General features: G+C 33.2%; 1 protein-coding gene and 1 long non-coding RNA gene across 6 annotated transcripts; one reads left to right on the top strand and one right to left on the bottom strand.

Annotated features, from left to right (window-relative positions):
• Positions 1-3,112: 3,112 nt before the first annotated feature.
• LOC110730400 lies at positions 3,113-6,895 on the bottom strand. The gene is made up of 6 exons (XR_002513057.1): positions 6,486-6,895; positions 6,117-6,366; positions 4,223-4,291; positions 4,003-4,100; positions 3,824-3,902; positions 3,113-3,472 (listed from the first exon to the last, which is right to left on the bottom strand). It is a non-coding gene; the product is annotated as an uncharacterized LOC110730400 (long non-coding RNA).
• A 1,572-nt stretch (positions 6,896-8,467) lies between these two features.
• LOC110730399 lies at positions 8,468-15,019 on the top strand. Of its 5 annotated transcripts, XR_002513056.1 has the most exons (7): positions 8,468-9,275; positions 10,726-13,100; positions 13,466-13,669; positions 13,777-13,878; positions 13,975-14,085; positions 14,171-14,566; positions 14,711-15,019. XR_002513056.1 is itself a non-coding variant. In XM_021910192.1 (6 exons), the coding sequence occupies exons 3-6, from the start codon at positions 10,969-10,971 to the stop codon at positions 13,843-13,845; spliced, it is 627 nt and encodes a 208-aa protein (XP_021765884.1). In that variant the 5' UTR covers positions 8,584-9,128; positions 9,231-9,275; positions 10,726-10,968; the 3' UTR covers positions 13,846-13,878. The 5 variants fall into 5 exon arrangements, 4 of the variants coding, with proteins under 4 accessions (XP_021765884.1, XP_021765883.1, XP_021765886.1 ...); XM_021910192.1 differs by lacking the exons at positions 13,975-14,085; positions 14,171-14,566; positions 14,711-15,019 and having other exon boundaries at positions 8,584-9,128; positions 9,231-9,275; positions 10,726-11,082; positions 12,861-13,100; XM_021910191.1 differs by lacking the exons at positions 13,975-14,085; positions 14,171-14,566; positions 14,711-15,019 and having other exon boundaries at positions 8,584-9,128; positions 9,197-9,275; positions 10,726-11,082; positions 12,861-13,100.
• The last annotated feature ends 2,409 nt before the right edge of the window (positions 15,020-17,428 follow it).

The raw sequence follows: 17,428 nt of genomic DNA, 5'->3' as shown, positions 1-17,428 counted from the left end.
TGCTAAGCTCACAGCAAAACATGTAGCTCAATTCATTGAGAAAAACATTATATGCCACTATGGTGTGCCTCATGAAATGATCAGTGATAATGGGACGCATTTCCAAGCCGAGTGCGCAGAACTATTAAAGAAATACCACGCCAAACATCACAGATCATCGCCCTACAGGCCACAAACAAATGGTGAGGTAGAATCAGCTAACAAGAATGTAAAGACCATCATCGAAAAGATGACTGAAAGTTACAAATATTGGCCAAACAAGCTACATTTTACTCTTTGGGGTTATCGAACTTTCGTTCGTAAATCGACAGGGGCATTCCCTTCTCTTTAGTCTATGGAGTTGAAGTTGTACAACCAATCGAGCTAGATATCCCTTCTCTATGGATTGTGTTAGAAAGCCAACTAGATGAAGTCGACTAGATTAGAGCCAGATATGACTAACTAATCTTACTTGATGAAAAACGTTTGGCAGCTTTGCATCATGTCCAAACCTACCAAAAGCATATGGCACGACACTTCAATAAAAAAGTCAAGAGTAGGAATATCAAAGAAGGAGATTTGGTACTTAAAGCACTTCGCAAAAACATGTTGGATCCAAGAGGAAAATTTAGACCAAACTGGTCAGGCCCGTACATTGTCAAATCAATCCTATCTGGCGGAGCGACACAACTAATAGACATGGACGACAACGGTTTTTACAGTTTAACCTATTTGGATCAACTCAAGAACATTTATGCTTAATTGCATGGGTTCAAGACCCAATAGAGCTACATTTGGCCTGATTCCTCTCTAAGGATACGTAGGCAACCCCTCAAGAGGGCCCGACCACTTTAAAAATCAAAATCCTTTCTTCGTCGGCAAAAGTGAAGCACATAAGGTAGCAGAATATCACAAAAAACGAGAAAACCGCATAGCAGCAAGCAACGCGCTACGACTGGAACTACCACGACGCGGTAATAGCACCGTGACACGGCAACATTTACCGTGACACGACAATCTTTTTTTTTGGTGGAATACTGTATTTTTTTCGTTTTGCGATTATTTTTGTTCAACGTTTATTATTCTCCCATTGCGTCCGACTTCTTGACTCGGATATAATAATAATAAAAAAAAAGAGAAAGTGAGAAAAAGTCATTGTAAGTTTTAATTAAGGCAAAAATAAATATGCTATTATTAATGAAATAAATGTTGCTACAACTATTGGCATCATATGCCTTTTAAAACCTTAAATCATAAAAGCAAAGCAATATTGATCTAATCCTTCTTCGTCTTAGGAATTTCTTTCTTCCTCTCAACTATGTCGGCCTTCACCATTAGTACATCCTTAGTAGTTCGAACCGTCACACCCCTAGTAGAACTCTCACCTCTTTCATATTTCTTAGGTTGCTTCTCCCTATAAACCATCTTTTCATTACCCTTTCCTTTTACCCAACTCTACTTCTTAGGCATGATAGGAGTCTTAAACTCAATTCCTTGTGATCTCGGACCAATACGATCTTTAGGGGGCGCTTTCTTACTTCCAAGTCGTCCCTTCACACACTACAAAAAAAATGAGAATAGGCAACAGACAAAATTGCAACAAAATGACAAACGTTGCCTTTTGTAGTAAAAGGCAACAATACTTGTTTGTTACCTTGATCTTGAACAATTTGTAGTATATGACAATGCAACGGTTTGAAAAGTGTTGCTTTAGATTATGTAAGACAACAATATGTAAAATGTAGTTATTTATTTTACAAAAGACAACAATTATTTAAAATGTTGCCAAGAAAGATAACAACAATAAAATTGTTGCTTATGTAATAATTTTAAAAACGCTTTTTCAAGGTATCTAAGACAAGATTGTTTCATGTATTTTCATTGTCTAACATAAGATAGGTTATTATTTAGAACATTCGTTTAAAAATAATAATAAATAGATTATTGTCAATAAGAACAAATTATTATCTATTCATAAAGGTGTGTATGACAACAAATAATTTAGCACCGGTAATTGTGGTTGGTGGATTTCACATTTCACAACAGCATTTTTTAAGCTAAATCAATGTAGAAAATACAACACATATGTAAAAGTTACTATTTTCATACGAGTAGAATTGATGGTAGTTATACAGTACAAATAAATTACAAAAGGCTAGCAGTCTTTATATAAAAAAATTAAATCTTTATATGCAAATTTTGGCACTGAATTTTGTTTTTTTTAAGCTATTTATAACATTTACTTGCAATTTTTGTCCATCATCTCAGATTCTGGAATTCCTTTAGTAAATGGATTTCACAAAATTTAGTAAATATATTTCACAAAATTTATAAAAGTTGCTTCATCCTTCCCTCGCACCAGTTTGGCAGAAAAAAGTGCTTAATAAATGGGATCATGCTATCCATTTTGCATTATCTTCACAGTATACATTGATATCGACAAAATTTTGGTTTGAACTCACATTGGATTTTTTAGGTCATAACTCGTGATTTCGGAGGTGAAAAATCCATAAGCCTTTTCTTTAATGTTCCATTACCTAAAATATTTTTTGCAGGGACGGATCTTATGTGTGTTTGTTGATATGCTGATTTTGTTATTATAACAAAAGTCTTCATACGTGCCTTTCTTTGGCTTATCGGCAAGATTGAGTCCTTTGTTTATATTCCTTCCTTCCTTGTGCAGGCAATGGAGTTTGGTCTTATAGATGGCATTTTGGAAATAGAGTATTGAGGATGCTGCGTATGACATGTTGCAACCATTTCATGGATGCACCTTTCTTATAGCTGTTGTACGAAGTATATTTCACTAGTCGTCCAATACTAATTTTGTTGCGTTGCAATCTCAGCTTAACTAACTAAGTTGCAACATTGTAATTGGAAGGGACATGGTTGTTGTCCTTGTATATCTTCAAAGAATTCAATTTTTTTGAAAATCAAATTGTAATTGTAGGCAAGTAATGTTCCAATTGAATTTGTTTTGTTAAACAAGAATCAAATTCTGCTTCTAGCAGGAATGGTTTGCAATTAGAGAGGGAGAGGTGCAGACAATTTGTTGCTTGAACAAGATTTGGACTGGTATGACTGATAAAAAGTTTCTATAACAAGAAACTATTGCAATGATTTCCATCATGATAAACTATTGCAATAACAAGTCTATGTTCATAAATTATAGTTCAAGATGAGCCTTCTCATGGTCGTCCACGTTCATAAACAAATCAATTTCAATCAATTTACAACCTTGTGCCAAACTAACAAGAACTTTAAGAAGTACAAAATGATCGCCTCCCTACAAACGGGAACCATCTTTCTTATTTTGGGGGTTGTGGGAGGAGATAACAATTCATGTATTTAAGGTTCTCCCTCCCCATAAGAATGTTGTGGTATAGTGTTAAGCCTACTCATACATCCATATAGTGTTCTGGCATGTTTGAAATGCTTCACCTTTTATCTGACTCAGTAGCACTTCTGGTGTAAATCATTATATGCTATGTACCTGAGAAAAGAGTAAAAGACAAATGCCAAGAAAATCATAAACAACACCTTATAGCATGTGAAGTAAAGCACAACTAGTCTATTCTCAAAATCTGAACATTCAATCAGCCAAATGGTTGAATATTGAAAGTCTTGCTGATAGAGAAAATGTTTAATCTCAAGCCTTCACACATTATAACAACCATCAATAATTTTTCAAGTTATGAATAGCAGAACGCTTTGACGGGATAGAAAAAATTATTTTTGCTTATCTACTTATCATTACACAGAACAGGGTAGCCCTTTTTAGTTTCTGAATGTTTTAACAAGTAAAACGATAATAGAACAAACAATTTACATATAAAAGACTTACAATAATTTTGGCCGTAGTGAATCTGTAAATGGCCTTGATTAAGGAGCCGTATTTCCTAGACTTCAAATTTCTCATATGCCTACAACAGATGAAGAAAGCTTCAATGTAAAACATCCACTGTAAATATATGGTCAAGTAGCAAGATACAAGAAGCATAACTACAGAAAATAGGCCCTTACAATAATTTTTTATGTGACTTAATTAAGGAAATGCTTGTGCTGAATGCTGATTAATGCAGGCTTACTGAATTGTTGTTTAATGCAGGCTTACTGAATTGCTGATTAATGTATGCAGGCCACAAAACAAGTAAATAAATTAGTCATTGAATTGCTGCTTGAATTTGTTATGTGACTTAATTAAGGAAATACTTGTGCTGAATGCTGATTAATGCAGGCTTACCGGTATCATTGCATAGACGGGCACATAGTTCAACAGCATGTTTGCCATATCGGTGTCTTTAGTTGAGACCTGGAGCAACATAGTGAGTTATATGTCTAAAAAGGGAGTGAAGAGCATGCATATCTAGTTTAAAGATTAAGTAATGAAGAATTACTGTAATTTAAATTCATCTAAACTGTAAACAAATCCTAACTTTTGAGTTAAAAAATACAAAATAAAAAAAACAGTATGATTTTAAACCTGTAAGATTCTAAACTCTGAATTATTGTAATTTGAATTCCTCTAAATAGGTAGCAGCAGGGCATAAGTAGGCACTTCTTACCTCCAGCTACTCATGAGTTTCTTGAGAATCCTCCTAAGCATAAGTTTAGATGATACAAGTTCTATGACGAGTCATTATGAATACAATGAGATCGCAGAGAATCTGCAAGAAAACTTTCAAGCGGTCTAGTAATTCAAGCTACTCAATCGTCTGGTTAGCATTGTGAGGATAGGAAAGCAAGATCAATTTCAGACCACAAGGTTTGAAAAATGTTGCTAGACCTTCAAAAAGTGCCTTATGGAGCTTCTTTATAGCGTGTATCAGCAAGCACACAGCAAGCACATTGCAGCTCGGGGGTAGACAGGTTCAAGGTAGTTACTCAAGCAATATTTCCTACTTGAGGTGTATCATCTCTACAGATCCAAAGCATCAGACTGCCTTAGAACTGTAAATTGCAGAATTTTATGAGCCCATCAGGCAAGAATATAGCTCAGCTACTCAAAGTTTGCTAACTAAAATTTGCAGGATGCTCATAGCGGCTCTTATGCCTAAATTACATACAATGTTGAGCATGGAGAGGATAGATGAAAGTGCAAAGAGCTGTCTGACAATATTCTGTGAAAAAAGTTCAAAGTCAAGCTCCTCCATGCAACAAATCGTCAATTGAGGAGGCATTGAGCTCAGTACAGAACATCTAACAACAGTTGCTGTAGCAGCCTAGTAGAGGCAAGATTGCAATCACGTCAAGGAATTATCTTGAATCAAGAGCCATTTTTAGTCAAGAAATTGAATTTAAAAGAGCAAAAGGTCATTTGAAAAAGGATAATAAGATATCTCGAGAAAGAGCAACAATTCAATTTATCAACAAGTTCACAACGAAGCAAGTAAGACTTCAAGTGGAAGAAATCAGAACAAGAATCTTAAAGCTCCTCAAGGTTGCCTGAAGAATTAGCAACACTTACAAGCCTTTGGTTATCAAAGGAGAAATACTCAGAGTACAACAAAGTGGGAAAGAGACAGAATTTTCAGTTGAAAAATTCGAAATTTTTGCCTGAGAAATCAAATTCTTCAGCAAAAAAGTCAGAAACTGTCAGCGGAAAAATTCAAGGTTTTCAGTAGAAAATTCAACATTTCTGCAAAATAGCAAGATTTTCAAGAACAAAAAACAATATCCTTGCAAAGATTCAGCAGAGAAAATCAGCATTTCCAACAAAGAAAAAAGAATTTCAGCGAGTTTGTAAGTTGTCCAGAAGAATTTCATCACCTGTTTCAAGCGCATGTCATAGGACAACAGTTATAAAAACTCACTGCTATCTAGCATAAGGGATATATACCCAAAAATTCCAAAATCAGACATGGATTTTGTAAAAATATCAGTTAACTCACAAAATCCCCAAGATCTTTTAATATTTGTGTCTACTTGAGATATATACCATATATCTAGTGAGAATAATAATACTTACAAAGTTGCAATTATCTAATTTTAGTTACCAACATGATTTCACTCAAAGTAAATTTTGTCAAACTAATTCTTATTCTAAAGTCCAATTTAACAAATACTTTGCAATAACAAAAACCCAAGAATTGTTTCAAAAAGAAAAAAAAAAAACCAAGAATTCAGTATATTTTTACCTAAGTTGTTGTTCCTGACTACAGTCTGCGACTGCACGCCCGCTGGTGACTTCCTGCTTGTGGCGGCTAGCTGCATCTAGTGGCTGTCGGCTTGCTGCTTCCTACTAGTGGCTGATAGCTGCAGGCTTCTAGATGCAGGCTGCCAGCTACTAACGGCTCTGACTGCCTGCTGCTGCGGCTGTCTGGCAGCTAAGAAATTCTTAATATCTCCTCCAACATTCGTAAGCTTATCAAATCACATTGATGTATTCTACAAAACTCGTACAAATCACAACCACAAATATATTACCAAAATAACAATAATGCAAAATAAAACTAAATAATAGATTATTAAAATAAGACTAGTTTCTTATGGTTTTTCATACTCACCCGCTGCTATTTTCAGGTTGCACCAAGATATTATTAGAAGATGGCAACAAACTATCTATATTTAATTCTTTACTCTCTTCAATCTACACCAACAAATTAAAAGTTGATACAGAGTATTAATTTAATCGAAATCAAAATCAAATTTGATGCTATTTTGGGGTTAATCTATTAGGAATAGATGAGCGAAATTCTGAGAGTTGGAATAACATAGGGGCAATTTGGTTTTGTTTGTTAGATTTTGTGGGAAAAATTAGTTGGGGTTTTTTATTTTGTGGGAAGAATTAGTTGAATTTGGTTCTGTTTGTTCTACTTTGAAGGAAGAACTAAGTCTCTAACGAATTAGTTGGGGGTTAGTTAACTTTGTGATTTTTTTCTTCAATGATTAGTGATGTAATAATAATAATAACAACAATATAATAATAATAATAATAATAATAATAATAATAATAATAATAATAATAATAATAATAATAATAATATGAATAATAATATGAATAAGTGATACTATATCATTATAACATACTCATTTTTTAACAAAATTATTATACACTAGCTCATAATAAACTTAGGGCCTGTTCTCTTCACATTATTTTTAGTTCAGTTCAGTTCTAATAAGTTTCATTCAGTTCAGTTCAGTTCGGTTCTGTTCAGTTCAGCTTCAATAAATTTAGTTCAGTTCGGTTCAGCTCAGTTCAGTCAATCAAAACAAACCCTTAGATTTTAGACTTAATTATTATTATTATTATTGAAAAAACAAGACTTAATTATTACTAATGAGTAACTTATTTATCAATTTAGATTATAATCTATGGTTCGTCAAAAAGCTATTATACTCGTTAATGTGTAATTACATACATTTTCCGTTTCTATTAATTTGACACGTTCAATTTAAGCACACATATTAAGGAGATGAGAGAGAATGCATGATAAAGCAAGTGAAGACACTGATAAATTAACGGTATGAAACTTACTCAAAATAGAATAAAAGTATAAAACTATTTGACTTTCACATTTTTATATAACTTGTTAACATATTAAAACAATTAATTTGATTGAATTTCACATTTGTATAAAACTTAATGGTAAAACTCACTACGTAACTTTGTTTCTTTTTACTCTATATAGTAACTTGACTTTCACAATTGTGTTAAAAAGATTGTCATAATGGTCAAGGTTACCCTTTTGACCCACCTCGGTTTGGATCTGATCAATTTTGAGTCGAGACAATAACTATCGGGTCCATGTCAAATTTGGAAAAAGCCATCAATTTTGTATTAGTTAATGGTCAAATTGGAGTATTAGCTTAGGTTTAAACGAGTTTGAGTGGGTCTATTTCGTATCAGTTGACTTTGGTCTCCTTGATTACATTTTTGTTGATTTCGATTCAATATTACATTTGTATAAAGTCAAATATTATTACAAACAAGACTCTATTATGTTCACCTTTATTCCATTTATTTTACAAAAAATAATCTCACATAAGCTTAGATAAAATAATTAACCATGATTTAGAACACGTAAAATAGTTTAGTAGGGTAACTTTTTGCCAATTTTTAATGTAAATAGCCAATGAATTGAAATAAGTTTTATAAGGATATTATAGTTGCTTTTACTTACAAACCTTTTCTTTATTGGGTTACTTTTATGCATATTGTGGTAACTTTTATTCATTATAGGGGTAACTTCTGATCACTTTAGGCTATCTTTATAATGGATGTACAATAATTATTGTACACCCGGTTTTTTTTAAAAAAAAATGTTTGTGTGTATATATTAGGAGTAATATTGTACACCCGTTTTTTTTTTTAAAAAAAAATTTAGAGTTTGTTCTCATTGACTGAACTGAACTTATTAGAGTTGAACTGAACTAAATTGAAATGAATATTTTATAAGAGAATGAAATTAGGAGCTGAACTGAATTTATTAGAGCTGAACTGAACTGGAAATAATCGTATGAGAACAGACCGTAACTAGTAATCATTTAGGAAAATATTAATACGGATATACAATATTTATTGTACACCTAGCTATTTTTTATTCGTTAAAATAAATAGTTTTTTTTTTTTTGAAACAATTAAAATAAATAGTTTGATTTAATATATTATTATTGTTATTATTAGATTACCATCCAGAAACTAGCAAGTTGCTACCAATACCCATTTTAATTAATTCATCATATTTTTTAATCCAATAATTTCTTCGTCATAATCCAATAATAGATTACAACTTTGTTTCCTTAAGATATTTGTAATCCCACCCAAGTAAGATCCCCTAGTTTATTCCAAAAAGAAGAACCATTATCTAGTAGTCCACATTTAGTTCTCAAAATAGAAAATAAGTTAAAAATAAATAAAAAAAAAAAAAAAAAAAAAAAACCAAACCCCATCATCCTCAACAGGTCACTCCACCCTCATTTCCTCAACACCTCAACTCTTCCTCAACGCCTCAACTCCTCAACTCCATATTCTTCTCCAAACCCGCGAAATTGTAAATAATTTTCGGCTCCAAATTTTTTTGATCATGAATAAGCAGTTACTCCACTTTTCAGTTGTTGATCTCATTATACAACACACTCATCGTCTTAAAATCATCATATCCCCCAATCGGTTACTCTACTTACTCACCTCCTTTCTTTCCACTTAGGTGAGAGTTAATTAAGAGTATAGAGTATCTATTTCAATTCGTAATTAACTAGTTGCTTTGCTCTCTAGTCACACTGCTTTCTTTGGATTTATGGTTGGCTAGTTGGGTTTGATGCCGGCGAAATCGTTGTTGTATTCTTAATTTCATGTAAGTCATCGTTGCCCTTTTAATCTCTGAAGTGAATTTGGCATTTATAACTGGTTAATTTGATGTTGGATTTGATTTTTAGATGTAATATATTTTGGGTTGTCTTATTTTTGTAATTTAATATGATTATGGGTTAAGATGATTTTAATGGTTATGATTTACAAATAGCTCTGTATTTCTGTTGCTGCTTAGTGATTGACATGGACATTTGCACTTGTTAATATGAGTAGATGCATGACATCAGATAACGGGTGTGAGTTTTAGAGCGTTTTTTAGGGTGTTTTGCTGACACCCTCGAAAGCTAACGAGGCCATTTTTTCGGGTGTCTTAGGCGGTGTTCGTGTGATTAGGCTGTCATCCCCTTAGTTTATCATTGATCATCTCTCTTCTTACTTTCCAATGGCCACATTCACTACACTAGCAGCTATGAAGGGCAATCCAAAAATTCAGGCCATTTATTTTAGTCCAATTTTGATCAATCTTTGTGAATTTTACTATCTAGAAACTTATAGTACCTGAACCTGCTCTCTGAACATTGCAAAACCTCACCTTTCTCAATCTGATGCACAGTCCAGGTTGTTTATTAGGCGGTCCAGAAATCTTACAGTTGCCAATTTGACCAAGCTCCAATGTGATCTTAACTTCAATTCATACATCAATAATTAGTACATATAAGGTCCTGGAGTCTTGGGTTCTGAGATATATGCTGATTTGTTCACTATAGAAATCAATTATATTTTGTTTGTTCTACTTTAGTCTAAAAAACGTACCGAACAGAATTTGCCACTAAAATTTAAGTTAATAGAGGTTAGTTGTTAAGCTTTCAATCATGCTAACCCTTTTGTGAAATCAGCTAGATTATTAAACAGATGGTTATCCTTACTTGTTTTGTAACTTGAGCAGAAGATTTTTAACTAGAAAAGATTTAAAAATTAAAGCATATTGAGGACTGTCAATTTATTCTCTGATGTCTAGTTGTTACTGAACTGAGTAATTGCTGACAGATGCTAAGATATTTGTCCTAGGTCGAATTAACTTACAAACGAATTCACTAATGGTAGCTAGTGGGGTTGCTTACACTATGTGTGGGTTATATGCATCTGCACTAATTTTCCCACCTCTCCTATGTTTCTGTCCAACATTTTTATTAGTAAACGATGTCGGCATGTCACATATGCTTAGTTTATGATAGAAAGGGATACCAGTATATCAAATTTGATATTAAAAAACCTAGATATATAATTGAATTTAGAATGAAAATTTAATGGAGCGTTTGCTTTATGAGTGCTTATATATAGCTATTGTTTGGTTGTATAATTCTTACTCTTTATTTGTGCAAGCTTGCTTTATGAATGCGTGTATATATATATATATATATATATATATATATATATATATAATTCTTTTTTTTTTATTCTGTATAATTGGATTCATTTTCAAAATTAATTAGCTACAAGTATGACAAAGAAAAAATCCACTAAGTTTGGAGCTATAAGAGGTTCTGGTGATGAGCATCAAACTGATGAACCAAGAATGTCAGAATATGAGAGGCTGAGAATGGAAACAATTAGAAAAAATATTGCAAGAATGGAAGAATTAGGTTTGAAGGAACAGGCTAAGTCACTGATGGCGCAAGTTCAAAATAATAGAGGCAATCAAAGTAAGAATAAAAAGAAAAAGGTTTTGGGAGACGATGAGCTCTATAGGCCCTAACCAAGATATGGAGCATGAGCTTGATTCCACCGATGAAGAGTTACCCATTCCACAGTCTAAAAGTAAAGACAAGTCCAATGCTATTCAATGGAAGGTAGTTTTTTCTAAGCTGTACATTTATAATTAAACATGTCTCTATTCCTTACTCATGTAATTCTGTATGCATCAAGATGATGTGTTGTGCTGCTATATATATGTCATATGTGGGTTTAAAATTTAAAATATAGGTTTTAAATTGAGAATGGAACTCTATTATCTCATGCAAGTATATATGCAACTAGGAATAGATGTTTGAATGTTCTGATTTGCCATCAACTATGAACATGTATTGATTGAAAATTTGTCCAGTTCTCTACAGATTTAGAAAGTAGTAAGAAAAATGTCTTGGTGTGCTGCTGTTGCTTTATAATGTTGTTGTTGCCTATTGCTTTGCGGCTGTTGAAACTTTAATTCTACTGCTCTATTGTCATGAGTTGCTGCCCCCTTGCCTTGCCGACTGTACACTTGTTCTGCAATCTACTGCCAAATACTTCTCTAGAACTTAACACAAATTCTGCTCTGCGCTGTAAGCAGTTAAACTACAAGTTTCAATTTAGATTGAATGATTCATGATTGAGCTGTACTGTAATAATGTAATGTATGTTTTTTATTGTGATGTTCTGATTTTGATTACATTCATCAGTGATTACCTTAATCCCAAATAAACTTGGATGGTTTGTCATATCATTTGCAAAAGTGTGAAATTGCGTAAGCATTGTGCTAATAGCCTAGTCTTTGTCATGCACATATACATTTTCTGTGAGACTCAACAGTCACACACTCTTAAACTAACTCAATAGAAAGCACATACAAAACAAGAATAATCAGCAAGAACAAAGATTCGATAGCCAATGGATTGAAATATATTGATAGTTCAGTAACTTTAGGTTACTACTGCCCAAAGTATCTTTAGGATACAAAGCTCCAAATATCCAATACAATAGTCTTCTCACAGAATTCTTGACAATGCAAAAACATTCTTATATATACAAGGCTTTTGTCCAACACAAAATAGGCCGCCTTAATTCATTTTGTTTATCTCTATCTACTCTGATATATGCTGCTCCAAGTTTCTGCTCCACTAGTGAGTGTTGTTCCCCCTTCCTGCAGACTCCCCTCTTCCCCTACCCTTTGTCCTTCAAAAATTAATTAAATTTGTTCCCTTGTGCTGCTGTGGTTTTCCTCTTCTCTGATATTGCAATAGAGGTTTGGGCTTGAGGTTTGGTGGCCCATCTGTTTGGTGATATTTTTCTTGTATGCTCATATACCTAAAGATTAGCTCAAATTTGACCTCTTATGTCAATATGGTGTCTGAAACAGTAAAGAACACAATTCTCAAGGCTACTTGAAGCACATGCTTAGTTCGACATTAATGTTTAATTTTTTATAAATGCCCTTATGAATGTGTGGTCTATGATCAATTAATTGCTTATCAATTTAACAAGAGTTATGAAGTGTGAAACTTTTTTTGTATAATGTTTGTACATACATATTTTAGAGTATTGTCTGTCTTTTTTTTTCCATGTTTGTTCCCAATTTCAGATTCGTAAAATGAAGGCTCTGACTCGAAAAGCAGTGATGGCAAAACGTCGGCGAAATGTTGATTTGGCTTCTTCACATGGTGGCTCATCTACCCCTAATCATACATTACATCAGCATTATTCAACCACAAGAGAACTAGTTGAAATGCTCGGATTAGAAGTTGAACACTTAAATCATGACAAGAATGATAAAGAAAATGGCAATCTATCGTTTGTATTTGTAACTAAAATTCTTTACCTACATGCTTGATAAGACATTTTTTTAACATTTGAATTTCTTTGCTCATGTTAGCTGAAAAGGATAAGCCTAGAAGAGGACCCACTATGTGCTACAAAGTCCATGGACGCAGCGAAGAAGAACGTTACCTTGAATGAGCATGGACAACCTGTTGGTCCGGATGACAGTACATGCAATGAGTTCATTAGCTTCTTAGGAACAATAGCTCGAAAAGCAAATATCCTACCACTGACTGTCAAGAATTGGCCCATACTAAGGAACGAGAAGAAAGAAGAACTTTGGGATTATGTCTTGGTGAGTTACTTATTCAATTAAATAAATATGGTAGAAATGTTTTATAATTGCTTAACTTGTCCTATATGGTTTCTGGATCATGTCAGAGTGTCATGTTAAACTTTCTTGATTGGCATATGTTATGTAAAAAGAATGAACCCCAACTGTCATTATTGTTGTCGATCTGCCTACATGGTGTTCTGCTTGGCTGCCTGCTACTTTTTAAGATCAGTGACTTGTTTTGTAAGTGCTAGAATAGGTTCTAGACTTTCAGTGAGTTGTTTTCTTATGTTCCTGATTTGTGATTAAGATTAATTGATTGGCAGTGAGTTGTTTAACAGTGCCAATATGATCACTTTAGTATAACTTTTTTTGTATTGTTGTAGAAACATTTTATTGTCCCAATTGAGGGAAAAAAATGGGTTTTGCAAACCATTGGTGCTGCTTGGAGAAGGTACAAATGTTATTTAAAAAGAGTACACTTTCATAAATATGACAATGATAAAACAAGGATGATCAAACGACCAAAACTAGTCCCAAAAAATATGTTCCAAGACTTGTTAAAGATTTGGAATGATGTCAAATATGAGGTATTACATTTATACAAGTCTCTTATATTTCCCTGTTTTTATAGCAAATGTGTATTTCTTGTCTTAAGAAAAATGTTATTCATTAGTTCACCGTATTAATTTGTCAGGAACGATGTATGCAAAATAAAGCAAATTGGTTAGTTGGAAAGGAAAAGAACATTATGCATACTTCATGACCAAAGAGTTTTGCTAGGGTTCGATATAAGTGGGTGAGTTTGTTTGTTTGCTTGTTTACATTTCTCATCACTTTTATTATTGGTTTTATTTCTGCATTAAAATGATTGACACTCATTACTCTTGTATAGAAAAAGGATAATAAAACAACAAAAAATCCTAGTTTAGCTCAAATGTTCATAGCAACACGCAAGGAGAAGCTAACAAAGCGAAAGCCTGGTGACCTAAGGGACAAATTGATGGTAAGATTCATTGTCATTTCATGTTAATTTTTTTGCATTTAATTTTGTCAATATTAATTTTTGTCCTTTATCTTTTAAAATATAGACTGAACTTGAGAAATTAGATTCAGAGGAGGAGGTTGAAAGTGTGATTTCAACTATTAATGGTTCTGATAACAAGAAAAAGTCTCGATTAAATTTTCATGGAAGAGGTGTTTCATCAACTTAATTAAAGCAGAAGGCCTTGATGAAGGAAGCTGAAGAGAAGCATGCTCAGGAGGTTCAAGCTCTACAAAAAGATTATTAGGACAAAAGGAAACAAGATAGAATGGAGATAGCATATGGTCTTAGCTCCATCCTTTCTCAAATTCAACAACAAAATCCACAAATGTCTTTTGATTTAAGTATGCTTGGCTCTTTATTTCTTGACAATCAATCTGAGAAGGATGGTGGTAGTACAACAGAAATGCTTCGATTTCAATCTTCGGCTTCTACATCCAAGGTAAAAACCTTTTGATTTCTATATACGTAAAGTATAGATAGAAAAGTGGCCAAGGCTTTCAATTTTTTTCTTTTTTTTTTTTTTTTTGTATTTGAGCGATACTAAGTTGAAATATTTATCTATTTTATTTTATTTTTTGTACAGGGAGATGAACAAGAAAAAGATGAAGAAGGCTGCGAGTAAGAAGAAGAAGAATATGACTTTATGGCTCAATTTGAAGTTGCTTTAACCTTTTATTATTTCTTCTATTTTTTAGTTAGACTAATATTATGGCCTACAACATTCTATTAAACAATAGATTATTTAGATAGATTTGATGTTGAAAACAAGTTGATATTGTTTTGGTTGTACTGTTTTACTAATTAATTTTATAAGTTTGGGATTCTGTAGTCAAATGCTTATTACATGTTTTAATGTTCAACATTTTTCTAATATAACAAATTCAAAATAGTACGACACATTCTCACTCCTTTAATATAATATAGTAATATATTGTAATAGAAAACAAAAATAGCCAATTCATTGTAGTCATTTAATTTATATATAACAGTTTTCTAGATGTTGTCTTTACAATATTTGGCAACACTTTTGTATTATTACTAGCAAATACAACATGTGAAAAGATTGTTTTATATTATGACAAAAGGTAATAATTTTGAATCGTCTCCTAAGGTGGCAACAATTTTCATTTGTTGCCTTTGTAAAAATGTTGCCTTAGGTATTATTTTACCTTGGCTTTTAAAATTGTTGCCTTTGTACGAAAATGCGTTGCCTTATGAATAGACAACGGGGGCATAAACTACGCCTCATATGTGTTGCCTTAGATACAAGGCAACACTTTTTTAATTTTAGGGAATGGTTTTTCATTGTTACCTTAGCTTCATTTTGTTGTAGTGACATCAACATCAAACTTGCGTGATCCAACTCGTTCCCTCCTACTTCTTGGATTTAACCAAGCTTTGTATTCACTAGATAAGGGTGAAGGGGTTGATCGCTCGCAGAAACTGTCCACATTGGTCTTTCAATCCACTATGCCTCATATTTGTGAACATTACTTTCATACAACGATACTTCATGAGGACTATCATTATAGCGTGGAACTACTTTTTCAAGTCCATATTTTCGCATCAATCGGGAAGGATAATAAAAAGTCAATTTTGAAAGGCTAGCTAGGAACACGACATTATGGAGTCTCATTCGTCCCAACCATCTTAGTAAGCCTCCACCAAGGCACCACCCACCTAATGGAAAATTCCCACTTTGAAAAGAACAACTTCCAATCATCATAAGACATGTTTGCAGAGTAGTTTTTCTTCCTACGAACAAGATCATTGGGACCATATTTTTCAATATCGTCGGGGGCTTCAAAAAGTCCTAATCGTTCCATCAACCAAATCTGCACAAAAAAAAAAAAAAAAAAAAAAAACGCAGATGGTTAGTATTGCATTAAAAAATAATTATTTTTGATTCAAAGATCAAGAATTTTATTTACCTGCAATAGTACCAGAGAGCCCTTCATGACGGGTTTCCGGTTAAATTTTACTTCATCAAGACCACGCAGAGTTTTTCCAAGGCAAGTAGGCATAGGGGATCTTCCAGATTCAACATGTTCAAGCACAGAAACTAGACTAGCATGTCCTACTCTACTGTTTGCAAATATAAGCTTGCTAAACATATAAAAAAATATAAGCCCTTCTACAGTATACATGATATGATTCAGAGATAGGGTGATTAAAGTATAAATTTGCAAGCTTTTCCATATCCACTTCTCTACCGCATACAATTTTATTTAAATCTGCGCCAGTCAGATTTAGATGACGCTCAAAATCATGGTAGTAGTACTCACACAGAGTGGGAATTGCAACAAGGACTCTAACAGGGAAGCCAAAAATAGCACCAAATTCTTCCGGTAGAGGACAAATTTCATCATAGTCAAACTTGAAACAATGTGTTTCTAGACTCCAATAATCTAAGGCTGCTCTAAGAAAATCATGTTCAATTGCTACATGCCTTAATGCTAATAAACCTCTGACAAAGAATAATTCTAGCTCTCTTTTCTCTGCGTTGGTCAAGGAATACAACCAGTCACACATTGTATTATCAAAATTTTGCGACATTATTATTGGAATATAAAATTCTAGGTATTTTGTATTTCGTAATTATGCATATCACGGATTATTGGTCGTAATTTATAGCAAAAAAGAGCCGGAATAGAGGAAATTTTATCCTGCTGCACGCGCAAAATCACCGCGACATGGCAAAATTACCGCGTGACGGCAAAATCTGTCGTGTAACGGCAATAAATACCGTGTCGCGGTAAACCTGCCGTGTCACGACAGTCATTACGTGACGCGGCGCTAAAACCGACTCAAGTTTTATCCTTGGCCTCCTTATTTTGGATTTTCTTTTGCTTTTCTTATCCTCCGTTCTCCTTAACCGTTTTTAATTAAAGCTCTTTTTTCTATAGTGTTTTATTTCCAATAAAACTCTCTTTTTTATTTTTATTTTATTTTCTTTTTTATTTTCGGGGAAGTTGTAAAACTTGTCCCATTTCTTTATTCTTTTTGGGGAAGTTGTAAAACTCTTTACATCATTTCCGTTTTTTCTTTTTCGGGAGAAGGTCGGTACCCTCCACTTATGAAAAATCACGGAATTTTTTCGCGTCGTTAACCATATACAATCACACACAAATAGTCACAAGCCCACACTAATATACACATTAAAAAAACATATAAAGTGTCAAATGCATAAAGTGTGAATAAAATGTACAAAGTGAGACATGATACAATAGTAATGTCAAGTGTCATCAACAAGAACATAATAAAACCCCTTAGTCAAAAATCTCCTAATCTAGAAGAACTA

The sequence above is a fragment of the Chenopodium quinoa genome, unplaced genomic scaffold (genome assembly GCF_001683475.1).
Source record: "Chenopodium quinoa cultivar QQ74 unplaced genomic scaffold, ASM168347v1, whole genome shotgun sequence".
NCBI lineage: Eukaryota > Viridiplantae > Streptophyta > Magnoliopsida > Caryophyllales > Amaranthaceae > Chenopodium > Chenopodium quinoa.
This window is presented reverse-complemented; position numbering and strand designations above follow the sequence as displayed.

Bases quoted from the DNA above. Each gene is read 5' to 3' on its own strand.
- LOC110730399 (XM_021910192.1), top strand. From the start codon at position 10,969: ATGAGCTCTATAGGCCCTAACCAAGATATGGAGCATGAGCTTGATTCC. The intron at 11,083-12,860 runs GTAGTTTTTTCT...TGCTCATGTTAG, and splicing joins CCAATGCTATTCAATGGAAG to CTGAAAAGGATAAGCCTAGA. The intron at 13,670-13,776 runs GTATTACATTTA...TTAATTTGTCAG, and splicing joins GGAATGATGTCAAATATGAG to GAACGATGTATGCAAAATAA.